This window comes from Eumetopias jubatus, unplaced genomic scaffold (assembly GCF_037043125.1).
Source record: "Eumetopias jubatus isolate StellerSeaLion01/CBP00866 unplaced genomic scaffold, mEumJub1_p1.0 scaffold_1, whole genome shotgun sequence".
Lineage (NCBI taxonomy): Eukaryota > Metazoa > Chordata > Mammalia > Carnivora > Otariidae > Eumetopias > Eumetopias jubatus.
Genome location: NW_028274807.1, coordinates 58,832,507 through 58,852,636, shown reverse-complemented (window position 1 = coordinate 58,852,636; position 20,130 = coordinate 58,832,507). Strand labels below are relative to the sequence as shown.

Sequence of the window (20,130 nt, the reverse complement as noted above, 5' to 3'; positions counted from 1 at the left end):
TTTGCTAAAAGTTGAGCCAAGGAACATCTGCCAACAGATGTCATGCCTCCTATTTCATACCAACTAAGGTGAAAAGATTAAACGTTGTGTCTAAAATCCCAGTAATATGAACAACACGCCAAAAATGTAAATATATCACAAGTTGTAAAAAGTCAAGGGCAACACCGCATGCTGACTCTGCCTATTACCATGGCTTTTTGGAGGGTATTGTCAACAGGTAGAATCATGATAACCTTGAAACCCTTCACTTACCTGAGGTTGAGAGGGGCTGGCAGTGAAGTGAAAGGCAACATTTGTCCTGAGAAATGTATGTGGGAGAGGGAAAAGGGGGAAAAGTGAGAGAGAAGCTAAGTTAGCAAGCAAAAATGATTTCTGTAAAAGAAAACCATCCGAAAGTTGATGTAAGGAAAGCCTTATCCTTTGTGAAATGAGTTCTAGTCCCATCAAACTGACAAAGTAAACAGCATGAAGATTTGGTTTCAGCTCTCAAGAATGATAAAATTGGGAAGAGGATCGATTTTATGTCTTTATATAACCATGATGTCATACCTATAAAAGTAATTACTTGTTTGCTTTTGCAGACACTTTTGCCCTTTGGATTCTCTTAAGGTTTTACAACCAAGCACAGGGTTTGGGTGTCAGAATCGGGCTGAAAAAGAGAGGAAAAGGCTTGAGGTCCTTTTTAGATAATGTAGGTCACACTACAAAATAATTTGGATGCATCCATGCCAAAAGATCATTATTTTAAATGTGGTGAACACATCATCACCATGGGAGGGGCTCTGGGGCTAGAAGCATACCCTTCCTGCCTCCAAGCACTTCTCCAATTGCCTGCCACACCAGCTAAAATTCCTGTCCAAGACCGTGTCCTCTTCAGTTTACGCACTGCCTTCTAAGGCCGTCCTCTAAAATGCAAATACCACCAAAAGAATACAATGAAGCTGTTTTCTATCCAGTTGGTAATTTACTGTGAACTATTTTTTTAAAATATTTTATTTATTTATTTGACAGAGAGAGAGAGAGAGAGCACAAGTAGGCAGAGAGGCAGGCAGAGGGAGAGGGAGAAGCAGGCTCCCGGCGGAGTGCCGGGAGCCCGATGCGGGGCTCGATCCCAGGACCCTGGGATCGCGACCTGAGCCAAAGGCAGCCGCCTAACTGACTGAGCCACCTGGGTGCACCTTATTGTGAACTATTTTATTAGATATTTTTGTTCTTCTGTGAAAGACAGCCTGAATCCTGCCCTGAGGAAAGGCAAGTGTGAGGAGCTTGTGGGAAGCACACCCTTGTAGTACAGAATGCTGGCTGGCATGAACACACATGAACCGGGTTAAGAAGCTGGAAAACACAAAGACAAATTGGTCTTCTCTACAGTTTTGTAAGGGCTGTTTTTGGCCTTTTGTGCTTTCTGGCTCCTGCCTCATCTTTAGCCGTGAAGATCACTCACACAAGCCCACTGCATTCTCAGTGCTGGCACCTGGGGACAAGTCTGTCCCCACCCCGCCAGTCTGGCCTGCATTTCAGGGAACCTGAACCTGAACTTGTCCTGGGGCCCCTTCCCAACTTCATCCCTTGGTGCTCCCTAAAGAGTCTTCCTCTCCACTAATTTTCCTTTGATAAAAGTTAGAACAGTTTAAAAAACTTTACTGAAGATTCCTTTATAAAGGACACGTCAAAACATTTAACAAGAAGTTTATAATTGGAGGCGTTGTTTAGAAGTCATAAAACTTGAGTGCTATTTCTAAATTAAATGACCAACAATTTTAGGCTATTGGCAGACTGGGCACAGAATTTAGCAATGGGTGCAATTTTTTATGTAGCTACTCCCAACAGAAATGATCAGTGTCAAGGACTGCTTCTGTTGAAGCGCGGTTCAAGACTTGTGGCCCAAAGTCAGCTAAAGAAGCCAAAGTCAGTGTCAAACCCAGTTGTGTGTTAACTCCTGAGATTCCAAGACCAGAGTCGGGACCCCTGTGCTGCGTGTGGCTGGGGGGCTCCCTCTCAGCAGTGTGGTGTCATCTGCTGTTACCGGGGCAACACGGGGCCTGAGTTTGGTTCAGTTGCCAGGTCAGGGGAAAGAAAAAGACACGGATTTTCTTGGCTAGCAACAGACAGCAGGAGATTTCAGATGCAACGTTTTCTTTGGCCAGAAATTTCTCTTGTATACTCCCTTATCATTTGAATTCCAGTTGTAACACTGAATGTATGGGCATCAATATGATTTTTTCCCCTCGTTCTTCATGTTTTCCTTACTGGTATAATACATACAAACCTCAAAACCATTATTTTCTTTAAGACTATAGCATTTAAGTCCTCTCTACAGAATCAACAGTGTATGCAAAATAAACATTGTGTCTGTTGCAGATGAAACATGTCGCTTCCTTCCCCAGGGGGCCCTGCCACAGGTTGGGGAAGGTTTATTTATGAGTCGTTAACCAGTAGAACAAAGCTAATTGAGACTCCTGCACAACTTTAGAAGAAAAAAAGCATAAAATCTTCAACCAATTGTTTAAACAAATTAAGCACAGGAAACAAATGTTTATTCGATAAATAAGAAAAACTCAAAGCTGACTTGGTTCCCTTGTTTTGCTTCGTTTGAGGGAGAGGGGAAGAGAAAAGGACCAGATGGCGTCCAGAGAGCTCAGTGTGCAGATAAAGGAGACGGGAGAAGAACAGTGAGAGGAGACATCCATCCAGGAGAGTAATAAAATGGAAGAACAAGGAAAGGGGGATGGAAAGAGAGGGTGGGTGGGAAGAGAGGCAGGGATAAAAGCTAAGTCGTTTTGGGGGTGAGTACCAGAGAAGACTGTGAGATTCCCGGCATCTTCTTCATCCTGTGATAGCCAGCCCCTGGCACAGAGCCCAGTGTGTGTGCAAAACCCCCACTTTGTTTGCTGAAGGAAACGATGCCCTATTATTCACTTGGACTATCGACTTCAGAATATCATTCCCTGTTATCTCCTTACGGCCATCTGTTACGAACTCCCTTCGCTCACCACAACCCTTCCAGCAACCTCTGATCATGTGTGACCTTCCACTTCATCGCTCCGGTCTGAGTATAAACTCTGCATGCGTCCTTTCTTTCCTTCTCTGGGACTCTGCTTCTATAAAATTCAATGTCCTATGAATTTTATACACCCTTGGCTTATAAATCTATACTAATAGCAACCACTTTCAAAATAAATAAAAAAAACCCCACCCAACAAAATGCCTCCCCTTTTTCTGTATCTTGCTCCCTTGATGTCATTCTCTATCCTCCCTCTCCTCCACAAACCAGCTTCTTAAAATCGTATTCTGCTTTCATCCCTCATTCATCTTTTCCTCTCCCCACGGCTGTCAGGATTCTTTCCCCACCATCACCCTGAAGTTGCCTTTGCTGCAGGTAATAGTCACCTCCTATTTGCTAAATCCAGTGACTTCAGCCTTAACTTTACCTCTCTGTGGCATTGGATCTGATGACCAGTCCCTCTGGAAACTCTTTCCTCCCTTGGGCTCTGTGACACCTGCTTTTCTGAGTTTTCTTCTGCACCCTCCCGCACCTCTGCTATGTCTGCTCAGCTTCTTTTTTTTGTTTTAAAGATTTTATTTATTTGACAGAGAGAGACACAGCAAGAGAGGGAACACAAGCAGGGGGAGTGGGAGAGAGAGAAGCAGGCTTCCCGCGGAGCAGGGAGCCCGATGCGGGGCTTGATCCCAGAATCCTGGGACCATGACCTGAGCCGAAGGCAGACGCTTAACAACTGAGCCACTCAGGCGCCCCTGCTCAGCTTCTTTTGATAACTCCTGTTTCTCAGACCATCCCTTACATAAGAATGTTACCCGCTACTCTTGACCTTCTCATTTTCCTTAGCCACGTACCTTATATATACATATTCAGTTAAAAATCACATATATATTCAATGGCCGCAAAACTCACAAAAAAATATCAATGAATCTCAAGTCTCCCTGTCTAGCCCGGGGCTATCCCTTTAGCTCCCGTCAGGGAAGAGTGATCGTCTGCTGGACTTCTGTGCTTGGCTGCCCCTCAAACACTTCAAACTCCACAGGATCAAAACGGAATGTGCTGTCATTTTCCTGATCCCGACCCACTATGGCTCTTTGCTAGTAAGCCTCACCAGACTTCTGACATCATTGCTGGAGTCATCGGGGACTCCCTCTTTATCAGCTTCCACATTTGATTGATCACCACGTCTTCCTGACTCTATTAATGTATAAGTAACCCGATGTACCTGACTCACCTGAAGTACGATCTTTGCCCAATATAGCATTCAATAAGAAAAAAATTGGAAAAGTAATGGAAATCATTATTGTAGTCTACCCCCAAATACCGAAGGGTGATTACACAGTATGACACATGGCAAAAGGGTCTAAAAGCCTCCTCACTTACCCATTTCCTCAAAAAAATCTACTTTCCACAGCATCGTAGCTGTGTGATTTCACTCAAAAGCCTCTCAAAACAGACTCAAATCCCTACTTAGAAGGCTGGAGGACGGTTGAAGCCTGCAAGTACTCACGTAGGACTGTATTTTTTATTCTGCCGCATGTATTTTTTTTAATTTGTGGATTATCCCTATGTATATATTACTTGACTCTTTTTCTCCCTTACAACTTTGTTGCTGCTATAGTATGTTCAGTTCCTAATCATTCTTTATTTTTCTCTATTCAAGTAACTTTTTATTTTCTTATTTGTCTCTACCCTCTCCTCTCTCCAATTCATCTTCCATGTGACTACTAGATTCATCTTTAAAAATCAGATTTGTTTATTTTATTGTGTTGCTTAAAAGCTTTAGTAGCTCCCATAACCTGAAAGGTGGAGTTTAGGCACCTGGGTGGCTCAGTCAAACATCTGACTCTTAATTTTGGCTCAGGTCATGATCCTGGGGTCATGAGATTGAGCACTGTGTGTGGCTCCATGCTCAGCAGGGAGTCTGCTTGGGGTTTTTTTCTCTCCCTCTCCCTGTGCTCTTCCCCCTGCTTGCGAGCATGCTCTCTCTCTAAAATAAATAAATAAAATCTTAAAAAAAACCCAACAACTCTCTAGCGCAGCATACAGGATCTCAAAGATCAAGGATTAGGTACTACTATGTGTTTCTCTGTGCTGTCTCCTGTTATTCCACCTCTGGCACTGTGTGGACCAGCCTCCCTGAAGCACTTCTACTCAGGCTGCTATCTGTAATCCAGAACTTTCTTTTGAGCACCAGGCTGCTGTATATCCAACATTCTACCCAACATCTGCACTTCAAGTTCAACATGTCCCAAAGTGAACTTACCATCTCTTCCTTCCTTCCTCAACCTTCTCATTTCCTCAGTGGCACCACCATTTACAAGGGAAGAGGCCATCTTTGACTCTCCCAGTTCCCTCACTCTTCATGTCCAATCAAGTTTTGCCAATTTCATCTCTAAATTCTTCAGTTCATCTCATTATTACCTTGACCACTGCAGCAAGCCTTCTAATTTCTCTGCCTCCAGTCTTGTCCCCTTCAAGTCCTCCAAACAACTATTACCACCTAGACAACTACCTTTCCTCACAACGCTTCCAAGCTCCTCCCACCCCATGATCCGGTGCCTGCCTGCCCCTACATCCTCGGGCTCTTCCCTGTCTGCAACTTCACACTCTGCTTCACAGAATGCTAGGTCACTGGGATTTGGGAAAATGAGTGGTGGCAGAGGTGCATGTGTGTGTGTGTGGAGGTGGGTGAGGGATAGTAAGATGGCAGGGAGGAAGGCTTTAAGGCAGAATTTTGTTTTTAAGACTTGATTGAAATAAATAAATGTTTCATGGAATTGAGAAACATATTTAGGGCAACATAAAAATTCGGAGGACAGTTTTAAACACAAAGTAGAAATAGCATATTATTGTGGGAAGAGCTCAGAACTGGGAGTTAGAAGTAGAATCTAGTCCTGATTTTACTCTTTCCTAGATGTGGGTTTAGATAAGTCACTTAACCTCTCTGGGCATCTCCTTTGCTCATCTGTAAAAATGAGGTGAGTGGATTCAACTTCCAAAGTTCCTTTCATTCTTAAAATTCATGATTCTAGGGGAAAAAAAATCCTGAAACATGTTTCACATAGCTTCTAGTCTGCCACTCAAAAATATACAACAGAAACTGCCATGTTAGGACTTTCGAGTTGATTTTTCAGTGTTTCTCTCAATACCTAGACTTCAGATCTCACCACAATCCCCAGCTCTTGCCCATTACCATCCTCTTCTGGATTTCTGGGTCACCAGCAAGGTTGGTGTGGGACAATCCAGAGCCAAGGAGGAAGAGATGCATATATATTTCAGTTACCATCTCTTCTCAGACTTACCTTATTCTCATCAAAGCCCTAGTAACTGTACATTTTGAAATGCTCTGAATGTCTGGTTGCGGGGGTCAAGTCACATTATAAGAGGTGGAAACAGAAAACAATGTGAGCGAATAGATTTGCAGTTCTACTAGCATGCATATCATTCATTAACACTTGCACCGAGTTGTGACCTTATGATTTCAGTTTCACAGAATTCAGTTCTCCAAAGGGTCTAATTAGCCTCCCAGGAAAACCAGCTCTAGAATTCAAGTACACTGCCACCAGGTGACAGTGACAGGTCAAAGACACAGAGACCAATCAGTAAATGTGAAGCTTCTCCGCAGTTAAAACTGCACTCTGTTCAAGTAATGTGCTGCCACATCCTTCAAATGTATCACCATGAATTCTCATATTGTTTAATATCATAAATAGATTTAAGCATTAAAATAATTAAATGTAAGCACCATATTTAGAAATTGCTTAGAGGTAGTGGTTCTCAACTCTGGCTACACATTAGAATCACATGGGAAACTTAAAAAATATATATATTCTAAGCTCAAACCTCCCTCCTAGAAACTCTCACTTAATTGATCAGGGTAGAAAACTTTTTCTGCCTTTTTTTTCCCCCAGAGGTGGGAGTGAGGGGTTTTTTGCTCTTGAAATTATCATGTCACTTTTTTCTACACCAAAATTAGTGAAGGGACTTGGAAAAAATGCTGTTGACTACTTCTCCATCTTTCTAGCTATTCATTCATCCATCTGTCCATCCATCTGTATGGGTATACATTGTCAAGAGCTGCAGAGAAGACCAAGATAAATATTTGATTCCTACTAGCAACTCCACTGGCTACAGACTTCTTTATAAACTGCTTTAGAAAATTTAAGGTGAGCTTTATAATAGAACAAGACATTCTGATCAGAAAAATAAGCTGCCAAAAGTAATATATATTTTTAAATATAATAAAGATTTAAATATATTTGAATATTTAAATTTAATAAAATTTAAATATAATAAAAATATTCTGATTTTTTAAAAATTAAGCTTTCTATTGAAGTGTAACAAACATATAGAAAAAAACACAAGTCATAAGTATATATCTGAATGAATTCACCAGGTAAACAACCATATACTTCCTCTTTCCTCTCCAAAGTTATCACTATCCTGACTCGTAACATTACAGAATAGTTTTGCCTATTTTTAAACTTTGTATAAATGGAATCGAACAGTTATGTATTTCTTTTGTCTGGCTTCCTTTGCTTAACATTGTGTTTGTGAGATTTATCCATGTTGCCAGGTACAGCAATAGTTTGTACCTTTTTATTGTTGTGTAGCATTCCATTGGATGAATAGGACAATTATATATTTAGGACTTGGATTTATAATAAGTAGGAGTGAAATCACATTGTCAGTCTTTTCAAATTATAGAAACTGGTAGGTGTAGTGAAATCTCATTATAGTTTTAATTTGTGTTTCTGATAGCCAGTAAGATTGTGTTTGGGGGATCATTTTGGATACCTTCTTTGGTAAAGTGTCTGTTCAAATCTCTTGCCTATTTTTTTCCAATGGGCTTGCCTTATTTATGTTTTTAAAAAACAGGTATAAAAATACTACTAGTCATTTCAAATAATTGATTTGTGGTTTGGTTGATTTTGTCCATTGTTGATTTGTTCTCTATTTCATTGTTTTATGCTATTTCATTACTTCCTTTCACTTTCTTTGAGTTTTACTTCCTAACTTCTTTTTTTTTTTTTAAAGATTTTATTTATTTATTTGACAGAGAAAGAGAGAGAGCACGAGAGCAGGAACACAAGCAGGGGGAGTGGAAGAGGGAGAAGCAGGCTTCCTGCCGAGCAGGGAGCCCAATATGGGACTCGATCCCAGGACCCTCGGATCATGACCTGAGCCGAAGGCAGACGCTTAATGACTGAGCCACCCAGGCACCTCCTAACTTCTTGAAATGGACACTTAACACATTGATTTTCAGCCAGTCTTCTTTTCTAACATATATATCTGAAACTATGCATTTTCCTCTAAGCAGTGCTTAGTTGCATCCCAGAAGTTTGGATATGTCATATTTTCATTATCATTCATTCAGAATACTTTCTAATTTTCATGGTAATTATTATTTTTTTGACTCATAAGTTATTTAGAAGTAGACTACTTAATTTCCAAACATTTGGGGGTTTTATAGACACCATTTTATAGTTGATTTCTGTCTCAATTCCATATACAGGATTTCAGTTCTTTTAAATTTATCAAGATATGCATTAGAACTTGGCAACCTTGGTAAATGTTGCATGTGCATTTGAAAAGGTTAAGCATTCTATCATTTTGAGATACAGTTTCCTAAGTACATTAGTTAGTTCAAGCTTGTTGATCATGTTCATCTGCTTTTTATATCTCAAAGGGCCAAATAGTAAACATTTTAGGCATATAGGCCATAATGTCTCCATACCAACTACTCTATACTCAACTATAATAAAAAAAATATATATTTTTATTCCATTGGGTAAATATAAACATTGACTCCCCTTCTGAGACTCTTCACTCTCTGTTCCAAAGCTCTAGTGAGAGGTCTAGGTCAAAATTATTTTCTCAGTTTTTACTCCTGAGACTGCCTCATTTTTTCCTCAGAAAGCTTATTTGTTCCAGTGAAGCTGCGTCTGGACCTATGGGCACACAGACTTGGGTACACAAACTTGTGCACATGTGGGGGCTAGTCTCTACCCTCAGCAGTACCTAGACTCCTTGGTGCCGAGATTCTTGCCTATAAGAAACCAGAGCCACAGAAGGGTGGGTGATAATGGGGACAGCAGCCAAGAGCTTACCTGTTTTTTCTTATTGATTTGTAGGAGTTCTTTATATAGTCTGCTATGAACCCTTTATAGTTATATGTGCTGTCTTTTAGTCTATGGCTTGTCCTTTTGTTCTCTTACTGATACATTTTGATGAGTACAAATTCTAATTTTAATGAACCAATTTAATGATAGTTTCTTTTAAATTTTATTTAAAACACAGAGAGGACGAAGTGGTCTGAAGCCTTGAGAAGCCTTGATCTTAGAAGAGAATGGGGCAGAAAGTTCCTTGAACTCTCTGGCCTTATTAAGGAATGACCTTTCTGTTTAAATTTTCACACAGGTTTATGCAATATTTTACAGGAGTAACCTCTGGAAAAGAACAGATCTCTTGGAGACCATTCCCCCAACTGAATTTATTATATGTATGTCTAATACGAACAATTTGAGATGAGTTCAAAAACAACTGATTTTGTTTCAAAGGATGGTAGTGCAAGGAGAAGGAGGAAATAGTCATTAGTTGTTGCATAAAGGACAAAGCCATAAGACACTATTTTCTACCTGTATACATTCTTAACTTGGAAGGAGAAACCTGGACTAGCAGTAAGGACAAGAAAATAGGTTAAGGTCTTCCTCAGAAGAAAAATAAAACTTCCTTCAGGAGAGTGGTACTGACGCATAATACAAAAGTACCCAGTCACCGGGGCCTCTTGCTTGGACTACAGGCAGGCAGGGTCCTCACACAGACCCCTGAGAATAGACATGCCTCTGAGGCTGGGCACTGTTCCCCTCTGCACCAGTCCCTACTGCTTCCCTATTGCACAGATTACAGTCCTGTTGCCCACCTGTGAGCAGGACTGGTCAGAAGTTGCTAAGACAATATGCCAAGTGGCTAATTTCCTTCTTGAGTGCTGACTTGGCAGAAGGGAGACTGGACTGAGCATGTGCAGACAAATGAATTGAGAAAGGCCACAAGAGGTCCTGCTTACTGTAGCTGGAAGTGCGTGATCTTGGTAACCAGCAGTTTGTACTGGGCGCCCAGTGGAGCCATGGAGGTGACATCTACAATTACCAGTTGCTCCAGAGGTCCTGTTTCATTGGTTGCTTCTGAGGGACACAAGGTGCGGCTTACTTCCTGGTACTTGTAACTCCTCTGGTATCTGTAGCAGCCGATGGAAGGAAAAACAAGCAAGAATGAAAGAGAGACTTGGTGAACAAGCAAGGAAGAAAAAGCCAATCTTATTTCATTTCTCTCCAAATTTGTTTTCAAGTCCTTATGTTTTAAATTTCAGACTGGACCTATGATAGTGATTGAGTTTTGGACATAGGCTTGTGTGATGTAATAACAGGGACTTGAGGACTCTTCAGTGCTGGCCAGTTCACTTTGATTGTGTCTATATTATGTCACACCATCTTCCTAATTCAATGAGAAAAAAAATACCAAATGTTGAAGGGGAAATTGTGCTGATGAAACAATCAGTTGATTTCATATTTCCACTCTTTGAGCTTTTGCTAAATGGAACATAAAAAAAAAGCCCCAGAGCCCAAGTCAAGGCTATGAGAGTTACTATTTCAATCCTCAAATTACTCAGCCACTAAAAATGAGTTAATGCCATACTATGTACCTATGTCTGAATGCCTTCTGGTTTTTTTCTTAGTAGTGCAATAGTACCTTATACAGTTTCTCCTGCAAAAGTATAAACTACATGAGGGCAGGGATTTTGTTTTCCTCTCCCCCGACTGCTGTATCCCTAGTTTCTAGCACTTAGTAGCACTTAAATGCTATAGAATGAAGGATGCACACTCTGTGGGCATTTTGGAGAATGGAGGTATTACTCATTTACACTGACTCTTGAACCTAGCCCTGTCCTCAGTGGATGATCTACTAACCAAGAGCTACAGAATATTCTGGATAGAATTAAAAATGCTTAAAGTTCTTCCAGGTGCTACATATCTAGGTAGAGTGCTTATCTGAATTCAAAGAGTCAGGGTGCTTGGGTGGCTTAGTTGGTTGAGCATCTGACTCTTGATCTCAGCTCAGGTCTTGATTTCAGGGTTGTGAGTTCAAGTCCCACATTTGGCTCCATGCCCAGCATACTTAAAAGACAAAAAAAGAGGATGGAAACTGAACAAACTTGGACAGGTTGGGCTATGTGCTATGACCATTATTTGCACTTGGGATGCATATGATATCAACATTCCAAATGTCTGATTTCTCCTTTTACTAGGGAAAACACCAATTAAGGTCTAGGTCATTGAAAGAAAACAAATGTAGCGAAGTTGTCCAGGAGAAGATCCACTTACAGTCCTTGGAAGAGCAGAGGAACCTGCCAGGACAGCACCCCTTTCTGCTGGCGAACCATGACGAGGACTGGGTAGTCGAGGTTCTCTGAGGAACTATTCACATACACCCGAACAGCATTCACCTGTGAGCCAGGGCAGAGAGAGAAGGTAAGGCAAATCACACATGCACATACATGCACACACACACACACACACACACAAAAACACACATCATAGCTGCCACCTGACGTGATCTTCAGTGAAACCAGATTCTGGAGGCTTCAAATGGCAGGCTGAGGAGTTCGAATTGGGCAGTCAATACAAGGTTTTGAGAATAAGCCCAGAACAGAAAAAGAAAGATATTGATATCTCTTCTCATTTGAATATAAATGGTACAGATACAAATGTCTTCAAAAAAAAAAAAAACAAAACAAAACACAAAACCTACAAGCTCCTCAATTGCTGACAAATTTTCATTTTGGTTTGGAAAATTATTCTGTGCTTCAAACCAAAATGTTATTGCCATGTTTTATTAAAGCCTAGCAGATGGCCTGATGCTCCCCTAGCAACAGATACCACAGGGGCTGAGTATTCTTCTCTTTGTCCTACTCCAAGGCATAAATCAGTCCCTGACACAAAATGCTTTTCTATTATCAGCAGCTCCATGGCTCCTTCTGAATACACAGATCAACCCCAAGGATTTAACACTTTCAAGGCTGTTTTAAAGACAGAAAATTGAACTGTGGCCCTGGATCTAGATGGTTCTGGTGTTTTCCTTCATTTTGTATAATACCATAGACTATATGGAAAGAACAAAATAGAAAAAAAGACATGTTAAGAAAGAAAAAGTAAAACCTGATCTTTCATATGAGATTTCCCCTCCTGCTTTATTAAAACCTTAGTATTCTCTTGAAAGCTTCTTTATTAGGGGCAAGAAATGAAACAAGAAAATCTTGCAGTTAAACCCTGAAAGATCTATACATGTTCAAAATGGAAACAGAGGAAACAGAACCACATGGATATCATATAATTACTATTTGGTTCTCTTATATCATTCTTCATTAAACCACTTTGCTTTTTTAATGTTGAAACAATCCAAGAGTAATTTATTAATTTGATAAGAAGCACTTGTTCACGAAGGGAACATTTTCTTGTGCCTAAACTCTACTATGCTGCAGCTGATAATTGCCAACACCCTACCTCTAGTGCAGACCTTTTCCCTAAGTTCTGGATGTTCCACTAGTACCTCAAATTCTACCTGTCAGAAATGGAATCTATCACTCTCTTCACTCTTAACTTTAATTTCTTCTGAATTTCCTTGCTTATTGAATGGCCTCACCAGGAAGCTATTCCATCTAATGAGAACCGTTAGATGAGAGTCATCCTTGATTCTTACTCCTTTAGCCTTCTCAGTCGATAGGTCATTGAGTTCTACTGCTTCTATGTCCTTCAAACTGTCCATATCCAGACTTTACCCTCTACCCACAATGATGTCCTCACCATTCTCATAGTTCATCTCCTCATTGACAGGACCTGATCCAGTCTTCTTATCCCCAGGGCTATGCCCCCTCAGATGTCAATTTCATCCGACAGGGCAAGGCCTTTAGCGGCTCTGGGAATTTTCAGATTTACTCTAATACCTGGACTTGCAATTGGCATCTTAAGTGGGGGGGGGGGGTGGGCAGTCTCGTGGGACTGAGCCCTTAACCTATGAGATCTGATACTAAAACCAGGTAGAACTGAACTGACTGCAGGACACCCACCTGGTGTCACAGAATTACTTGATGTGTAGAAAACCCACACATCTGGTATCAGAAGTGTCGAGTGTGAGCAGAAGAAAATGGAAGTGAGTTTTTCCTGTAGACAGCCACCAAGCATTTTTTTCATGTAGTCCAATTTATTATTTTTTTTTCTTGGACACTTCTTCCATTGCTCTTTAAAATAGAGATATAGGGACGCCTTGGTGGCTCAGTCGGTTAAGCATCTGCCTTCGGCTCAGGTCATGATCCCAGGGTCCTGGGATCGAGTCCCGCATCAGGCTCCTCCTTGCCCAGTGAGGAACCTGCGTCTCCCTCTGCCTGCCATTCCCTCTGCTTGTGCGTGTGCTCTCTCTCTCTCTCTGACAAATAAATAAAATCTTAAAAAAAATAGAGATATCATTCACACACTGTACAACTCACTCTTAAAGTACAATTCAGTAGTTTTTAATATAATCACAGAGATGTACAACTATCACCACTATCTAATTCCAGAATATTTTCATCACTCCAGAAAGAAGCCCTGTACCCATTAGCAGTCATTCCTCATTCCCTACTTCCCTTAATCCCTGGTAACCAGTAATCTTAATTTTGTCTCTGAATTTACCCATTCTGGACATTTCATACAAATGGAATAGCATATGCCCTTTTGTATTTGGCTTATTTCACTTAGCATAATGTTTTCAAGATTCTTCCACGTTGTAGTTTTCTTTTTATTGCTAAATAATATTCCATTGTATGCACTCACCACATTTGTTTATGTATTATTCAGTTTATGGACATTTTGGTTGTTGCCACTCTTTGGCTGTTACAAACAATGCTGCTTTGAACATTTATATACAAGTTTTGGTGTGAGTATGTTTTAAATTCTTTCGAGTGTATACCTAGGAGTAGAATTATTGCGGGACATGGTAACTCTGTGTTTAACTTTCTGAGGAACTGCCAAAATGTTTTCTAAAGAGATTCATCTTTTTACATTCTAGCAATTTACATTACTGGTAATATATAGGGGTTTCAATTTCCCCACATCCTTGTCAACACTTGATGCTGTCTTCTTGATTATTACAGTTCTAGTGGGTGTGAAGTGGTATCTTGTGAATCATACAGTATTTTAACCGTTTACCTGCCTGGCTCTTTTAGGGAGCTGTAAACTTCATCTTTGGTGTCCCTAGTGTTGACAAAATGCATTAGTTCAGAAGCAAGCTCACTTTTGCTGTTCATAATACAAACACTCACCAGCATTATGCAGCACGTGGTGTGAGAGCACCCTTGTAGTCTGGCTTAAATCTACAGCAATCAGAACTGAGGTAAAACCTAAGGAAAACTGTGAACTAAGGCAAGCTTCCTCTTTAGCTTGTCTACTCTCTTTTCTTTACCTAGGAATGCAGCTTCCTTCTCCCTTCTTAAGTACTTAGTGCCAGAAGAGATTTCCCTCCATTTTGTTTCCCCACACTTTAAGAGAGTGATTCTCAAATGTTAGTGTGCTTTTTGGCATTCAAATCCTCAAGCCCACCCCTAGCATTTCTGATTCAGCAGATCAAGAAGAGAACCTAAAAATATGCATGCTTACCAAGCATGCTGCGGGGTTCTGATGCACATGGATTGGAGCCTGTACTTTGGGAAATACTGTTATAACCGAACCAGCTAGTGGATGACCCCATTTGTCAGCAACTTGCCAACTGCCCATTATTATGAAGTGCACAACCATGACACCACCAAATGTCACGAGTATGTCTGGAAGCTGGTGTCTAATGGGGCTGAAACTGGGCTAGTAGGAAGGAGATCTGTAGGGAGCAGAACAGATATACCACCACCATATTACCCCACTCAATGCTCATTGCCACACCTAATTTTATTCCTTGTCTAGCTCTTATAATCCATTTACTTTTGTATTATTTAATAACAGTCTTACTAATTACAATAAAAACAAACTCAGAAATACTGACATAATAAATTGTAGAAAAATATATTAAAGTAGGAGATAGAAACACTGGGTGGTTTTTTTTGATACAAATAGATAATGCATTGCCCCCAGGAAAGGATAAAGAGTCCTGTTCAAATTTTGCTTTGCTTTTTCAGAGGCTAATGTGCAACTGAGAAAATTGGATTACATTTGCCACAGTGAAGTAAGCCCTGTAAAGGCAAAACTCAGTGAAGGACAGAGTATTGACCATGCATGATAGATCATGACACCTTGTAACAGACCATTCTTAAGAGCCAAGATTTTCCCTCCTGTGGCTTCTTCCTGTTGTCCTGAACACTTCATAGTCCCCCCGCCCTTGCCCGTGGGGGGATATGTTCCAAGACTGCCAGTGGTTGCCTGAAACTGCAGATGATACCAAACCCTATATATACCATATTTTTCCCACACATACATACCTATGATGAAGTTTAATTTATTCATTAGGCATAGTAAGGTATTAATAATAATACCTAATAATAAAATAGAATAAATGTTCTTGAATGTGGTCTCTCTCTCTCTCTCAAAATATCATACTGTACTCACCCTTCTTCTTGTGATGATGTGAGAGGCTAAAATGCTTATGTGATGAGATGAAGCAAGGTGACAGATGTAGGCATTGTGACGGAGTATTAGCCTACTATTAACCTTCCGACCATATGTCAGAAGGAGGATCATCTGCTTCTGGGCTGTGGTTGTCCATGGGTAACTGAAATTGTGGAACGTGAAACCAAGGATAAGGGATATATGACTGCTACACATCTATCTTATTTTCTTTCTATGTTTATTATAAGCAAGGAGTTGCGTTATAGATAAGAGAGAATTATTTAAGTACTCCCATTTCTGATATTATATAGATCACAATTATGAAAGGTCTTAAAGCTTCGAGACTCCTTTTTTAATCTGTTGGAATGTGTCAGTAGGGAAAAGTTCAAAATTATAACTAATATAATTCTGTTGCATAAAGAGGATGAAAATGAGTTTAATTTAAAATCTGGTTTGGTTTTGCTAAATTAATGAGACTGCAGGCTCTATTAGTTGGAACATCAGACTATAAATCAGAGATTATTGGCTTCCATTATTAAGCACAGCACTGTTTTCCCATGTGATCTTGAAAAACTGAGTCTCCCTATAAAATAGCTAAAATAGTATTTGCTTTTCCTAATATGCACAGTTTTAGTAACTGTGTTATGTTCACTAAGTGTATATCTTGGAAGTGTTCAGGTTATTTGGTCCTTCCTTCCTTCTCTCCCTCTTTCCACCCTTTCCTGCTACCCTTCCATGCTCCTTCCATCATGCATCAAACATTCACTGAGTTAAGAGCTATGGGAGGTGCTGCGGGTACACTAAAGGCAACCCTGTCCTTGAGGAACTCACGATCTAGTCAGAGACAAATGATGTTATTACCAACAGCAAAATGTGATGATATTGTGGTAGCAACGTGACCAAGTCCTGTGGGTACATAGAGGACAAAGTGGCTACCCATGTGGGGGAGTCAAGCAAAACAGCACAGAAGCTGGTCAGTCATTTCCCAAACTATAGTTAAGATGGACTTGTCCACATAGGTCCTGTCATTGCCTGCCTGGTGCATATGGCCTTGACTCATTAGAGAAACTTGTATCTGGGAAGGTGCTCAAGAAGGTCATCTAGTCCAAAGGTTCTATTTACAGATGAGGAGCCCAAGACACAGAGGTGATGTGACTTCCCCAAGGATACTCAGCTATGGCAGAATCATGACTGGAAACCAAGCTTCTTGCATCCGAGTTTGCACACAACGCTTGGTCAGATCATGCTATCACCACTATTTTGAATCCCTGACTCCACTGAACACCACTATGGATATAGGCTTCTCCTACTACTTCACTGTGAAATCAAGAAACTATATAAACACCATGAACGAAGGAGAGAGACAAGCCATAGAATAAGATATGTTACTTGTACAAAAAAACAGACAAAATATCAATATCTTGAATATGTAAGGAGTCCTTAAAACTCATTGAAAAACACAACCCAATAGAAAAATAGGTAACTGCAGAGATGACGAATGACCAAAGAACATGGGAAAAGATGTTCAGCTCTTTACACTCATCAGAAAGGTAAAACCTCAAAAGTATGACAATACCACATTTGCAAGGATGCAGAGAAACAGGAACTCTTTCACATTGCTTATGAAAATGTTATTTAGTACAACCACTTCGGAGGGCAAGTTGGCAATCTCTACTAAAGCTGAAGATGAGTTCACATTACATTCCAGCATTTCCAATAAGTTTATACACAAAAAGAACTCTCTTACATATGCACTGGGAATGATGAACAAGAATGAAAGGAATAAGCTACAATATGGACTGATACAGATCACTCTGAAGAAGATAAATTGAAAAAAAGAGTAGGTTGCTGAAAGATACATACTGCATGATCTCATTTACATAAACTTTGTAAACAAGCAAACCAAAACTATCCATCTATCTATCATCCATCTGTAGTAAAAATATACATACACAGAAGTGATAAACACCAAACTGAAGATAATCGTTTTCAAAAGCTTTGAAGGATCTGAGACTTTACTCCAGTTGCCACAGTTTCATTGATCCTGATGGAAGACAGACTTCTTGGGTTAGGGACAAAGGACTTTATTCCTCTTGTCACAGCAAGCAGCTTGAGCATCAGCATGTTTGCATCAGTTCCTCTTGCTGCCAAATACCATGAAGGTGATGTGAATGGGCCCAGATAGCTGCCTACATACATACAGTGGGTTGCAAGACAGAAGAGAAACCATGAGCTTAGGGAACACATATCTTTTATAATGGGCAGTAAACCTGCCTTACTTTTGCTCCAGAGAGGGATGCTGTCTCTATCATCTGAGGCTGCTTGCTATACAAATATTCTTAAAACGATAGTATTAGAAAAAAAATTCAGTCAGTGTCTTCCTATAAGATGTGCAGGAATCAAGAGACCCATGAAAAACTATCTCCCCAAAATGGTTACTTTGGGGGATGAAGGACATCCCAGGACAGTCTAGATTCTAGCTACTTTAGGAAGAACTTTGTTCATTCAATAAATATTTGGAGCACTGGGTGTTATATGCAGACAATGAATCATGGATCACTACATCAAAAACTAATGATGTAATAATGTATGGTGACTAACATAAAATAATAAAATAAAAAAAAATAGAAACAAGAGAAAAAAAAGAAAAAAATATTTGGCTCCCTATCCTGTGCCAGGCATTTTTCTGGCACAGGAGATATATTACTAAGCTATGTGGACAGAGTCTGCCCTCACTGAGATCACAGGTTTGCACATGATATGCCAATTAAATAAGGAATTATGTTAACATTCAAGTTCCTGTGGCAATGCATGGCATAGGGTGGGGGCAAATAGGGAATTCTAACTGTCTTTTTGTTTCTTAAGCTGAGTAGTGGGTACAGAGGGGTTTGTTACATTATTTTCTATACTTGTTTATATATCTAAAATATTACATTATAATAATAAAAAGGAAGCCATGATGCACTGGCCTTTCTGTTTTGCCCATTTCTGAGTGACAACCTTCATTTTGTGTAGTCTTTTTGTTGTTCAGGGATGTGGCAAACACTTAGTTTCTGAAACACTCTTATTGCTCTCCTGGTTTATTTTGCTATAGTCTATCCTTATTTTGGTGCTTGACCTGCTTATGCTAACTTCATCGATTACAATCTCTCTCTCCCTCTCTCCTTCTCTCCCTCTCTCTCTCGGCCAGCAGGAGGACTTTGCGTTGTCTTTGGTCTACTTAACAAGGCTCATATCCCCACTGCTCTACCCAGAAAAGAAATATGGTCAGGGATCCAGATGAAGCTAGTACTGCACTGAACAGTAAGGTACTAGTCTAGATTCTGCATTAGGTATATTAGTTTCCTAGGGCTGCCATAACAAAGTACCACAGACTGGGTGGCTTAAAACAACAGAAATGTATTCTCTCACAGTTCTGGAGGCCAGAAGTCTGAAATCAAGATGACAGCCAGGCCACATTTCCTCTGGAATTCTGGATAGAGTCCTTTCTTGCCTCTTCTTAGTTTTTGGTGGTAATCATCAATGCTTAGTACTCCTTGGCTTACAACTGTATCACTCCAATCTCTGCCTGTTGTCGCATGGTGTTCTCTCTGTGTGTCTCTGTTTCACATGCTGATCTCCTTTCTGTGCATGTCTGTATCCAAATTTTCCTCTTCTTATAAGGACTTCAGTCACACTGGATTAGGGCCCACCTTAATGACCTCATCATCTTAGCTTGATTACAGCTGCAAAGACTCTACTTCCAAATAAGGCCACATTCATAGATTTCAGGGATTAGGATTTCAACATATATTTTGGGTGAACATAAATCAACCTGAACAACATTAGATTTTAAGCACTAAAGTCATTCTCCTAGACTCTAAACCTCTCCCAGACCATCACCTTACCTTCAACTTGTACCCACCTGCCAAGACCCTTCCTGTTGAGTGAAGCAGGCCTGCTGGGAGGGTCTATTATGTGACATTGTAGGAAAACAGCTGTCCCTAAGCAAAGGGGCCTTGCAGTTCTGAATCCCTTTCTTATTAGAGGCTAGAAAGTCCTATTAAATGAAGCATTCATCCCCCAGTTTTCATAACTACTGTAAGGAATGGAGTTAGTTCAATCACAGGTTTTACCTTTTTTTTTAAAGAGATAAGCATTAAAATAATTCCTATAGTTATTGACGTAACTGTTTAAAATTCCCTCTGCCTGGGACGCCTGGGTGGCTCAGTCAGTTAAGTGTCTGCCTTCAGCTCAGGTCATCATCCCAGGGTCCTGGGATCGAGTCCCACATCCGGCTCCCTGCTCAGTGGGGAGGCTGCTTCTCTCTCTGCCTGCTGCTCCCCCTGCTTGTAGTCTCATGTTCTCTTGCTCTCTCTCTCTCTGGCAAATAAATAAATAAACTCCTAAAAAAAAATAAAAAAAATAAAATTCTCTCTGCCTGATTTGGCCTTAGAAAACCACCTTCTGTAAATTTACACCATAATGAAGAAAACTATGTAGACCTAGATTTTATGTCTGGCA

General features: G+C 40.3%; 1 protein-coding gene and 1 long non-coding RNA gene across 8 annotated transcripts in view; one reads left to right on the top strand and one right to left on the bottom strand.

The window, feature by feature from the left end:
• The window catches only part of LOC114214769 (uncharacterized), a 46,812-nt gene extending 35,058 nt beyond the window's left edge, over positions 1-11,754 (top strand). The window contains exons 4-5 of the long non-coding RNA XR_003610481.2: positions 7,029-7,170; positions 11,310-11,754. This is a non-coding gene — a long non-coding RNA (uncharacterized LOC114214769). The remainder of the gene's footprint in view (positions 1-7,028; positions 7,171-11,309) is intronic.
• The window catches only part of SIDT1 (SID1 transmembrane family member 1), an 89,508-nt gene that overhangs the window by 52,255 nt on the left and 17,123 nt on the right, over positions 1-20,130 (bottom strand). For 6 of the 7 annotated variants that reach the window (XM_028110594.1, XM_028110593.1, XM_028110595.1 and 3 more), the window contains 3 exons: positions 11,386-11,507; positions 10,071-10,241; positions 253-298 (listed from right to left, as the gene is read on the bottom strand). In XM_028110594.1, the coding sequence (XP_027966395.1) occupies positions 253-298; positions 10,071-10,241; positions 11,386-11,507 (339 nt within the window). Of the gene's footprint in view, positions 1-252; positions 299-10,070; positions 10,242-11,385; positions 11,508-20,130 lie in introns of those variants that run through there. The other variant, XM_088024563.1, reaches the window with a different exon arrangement.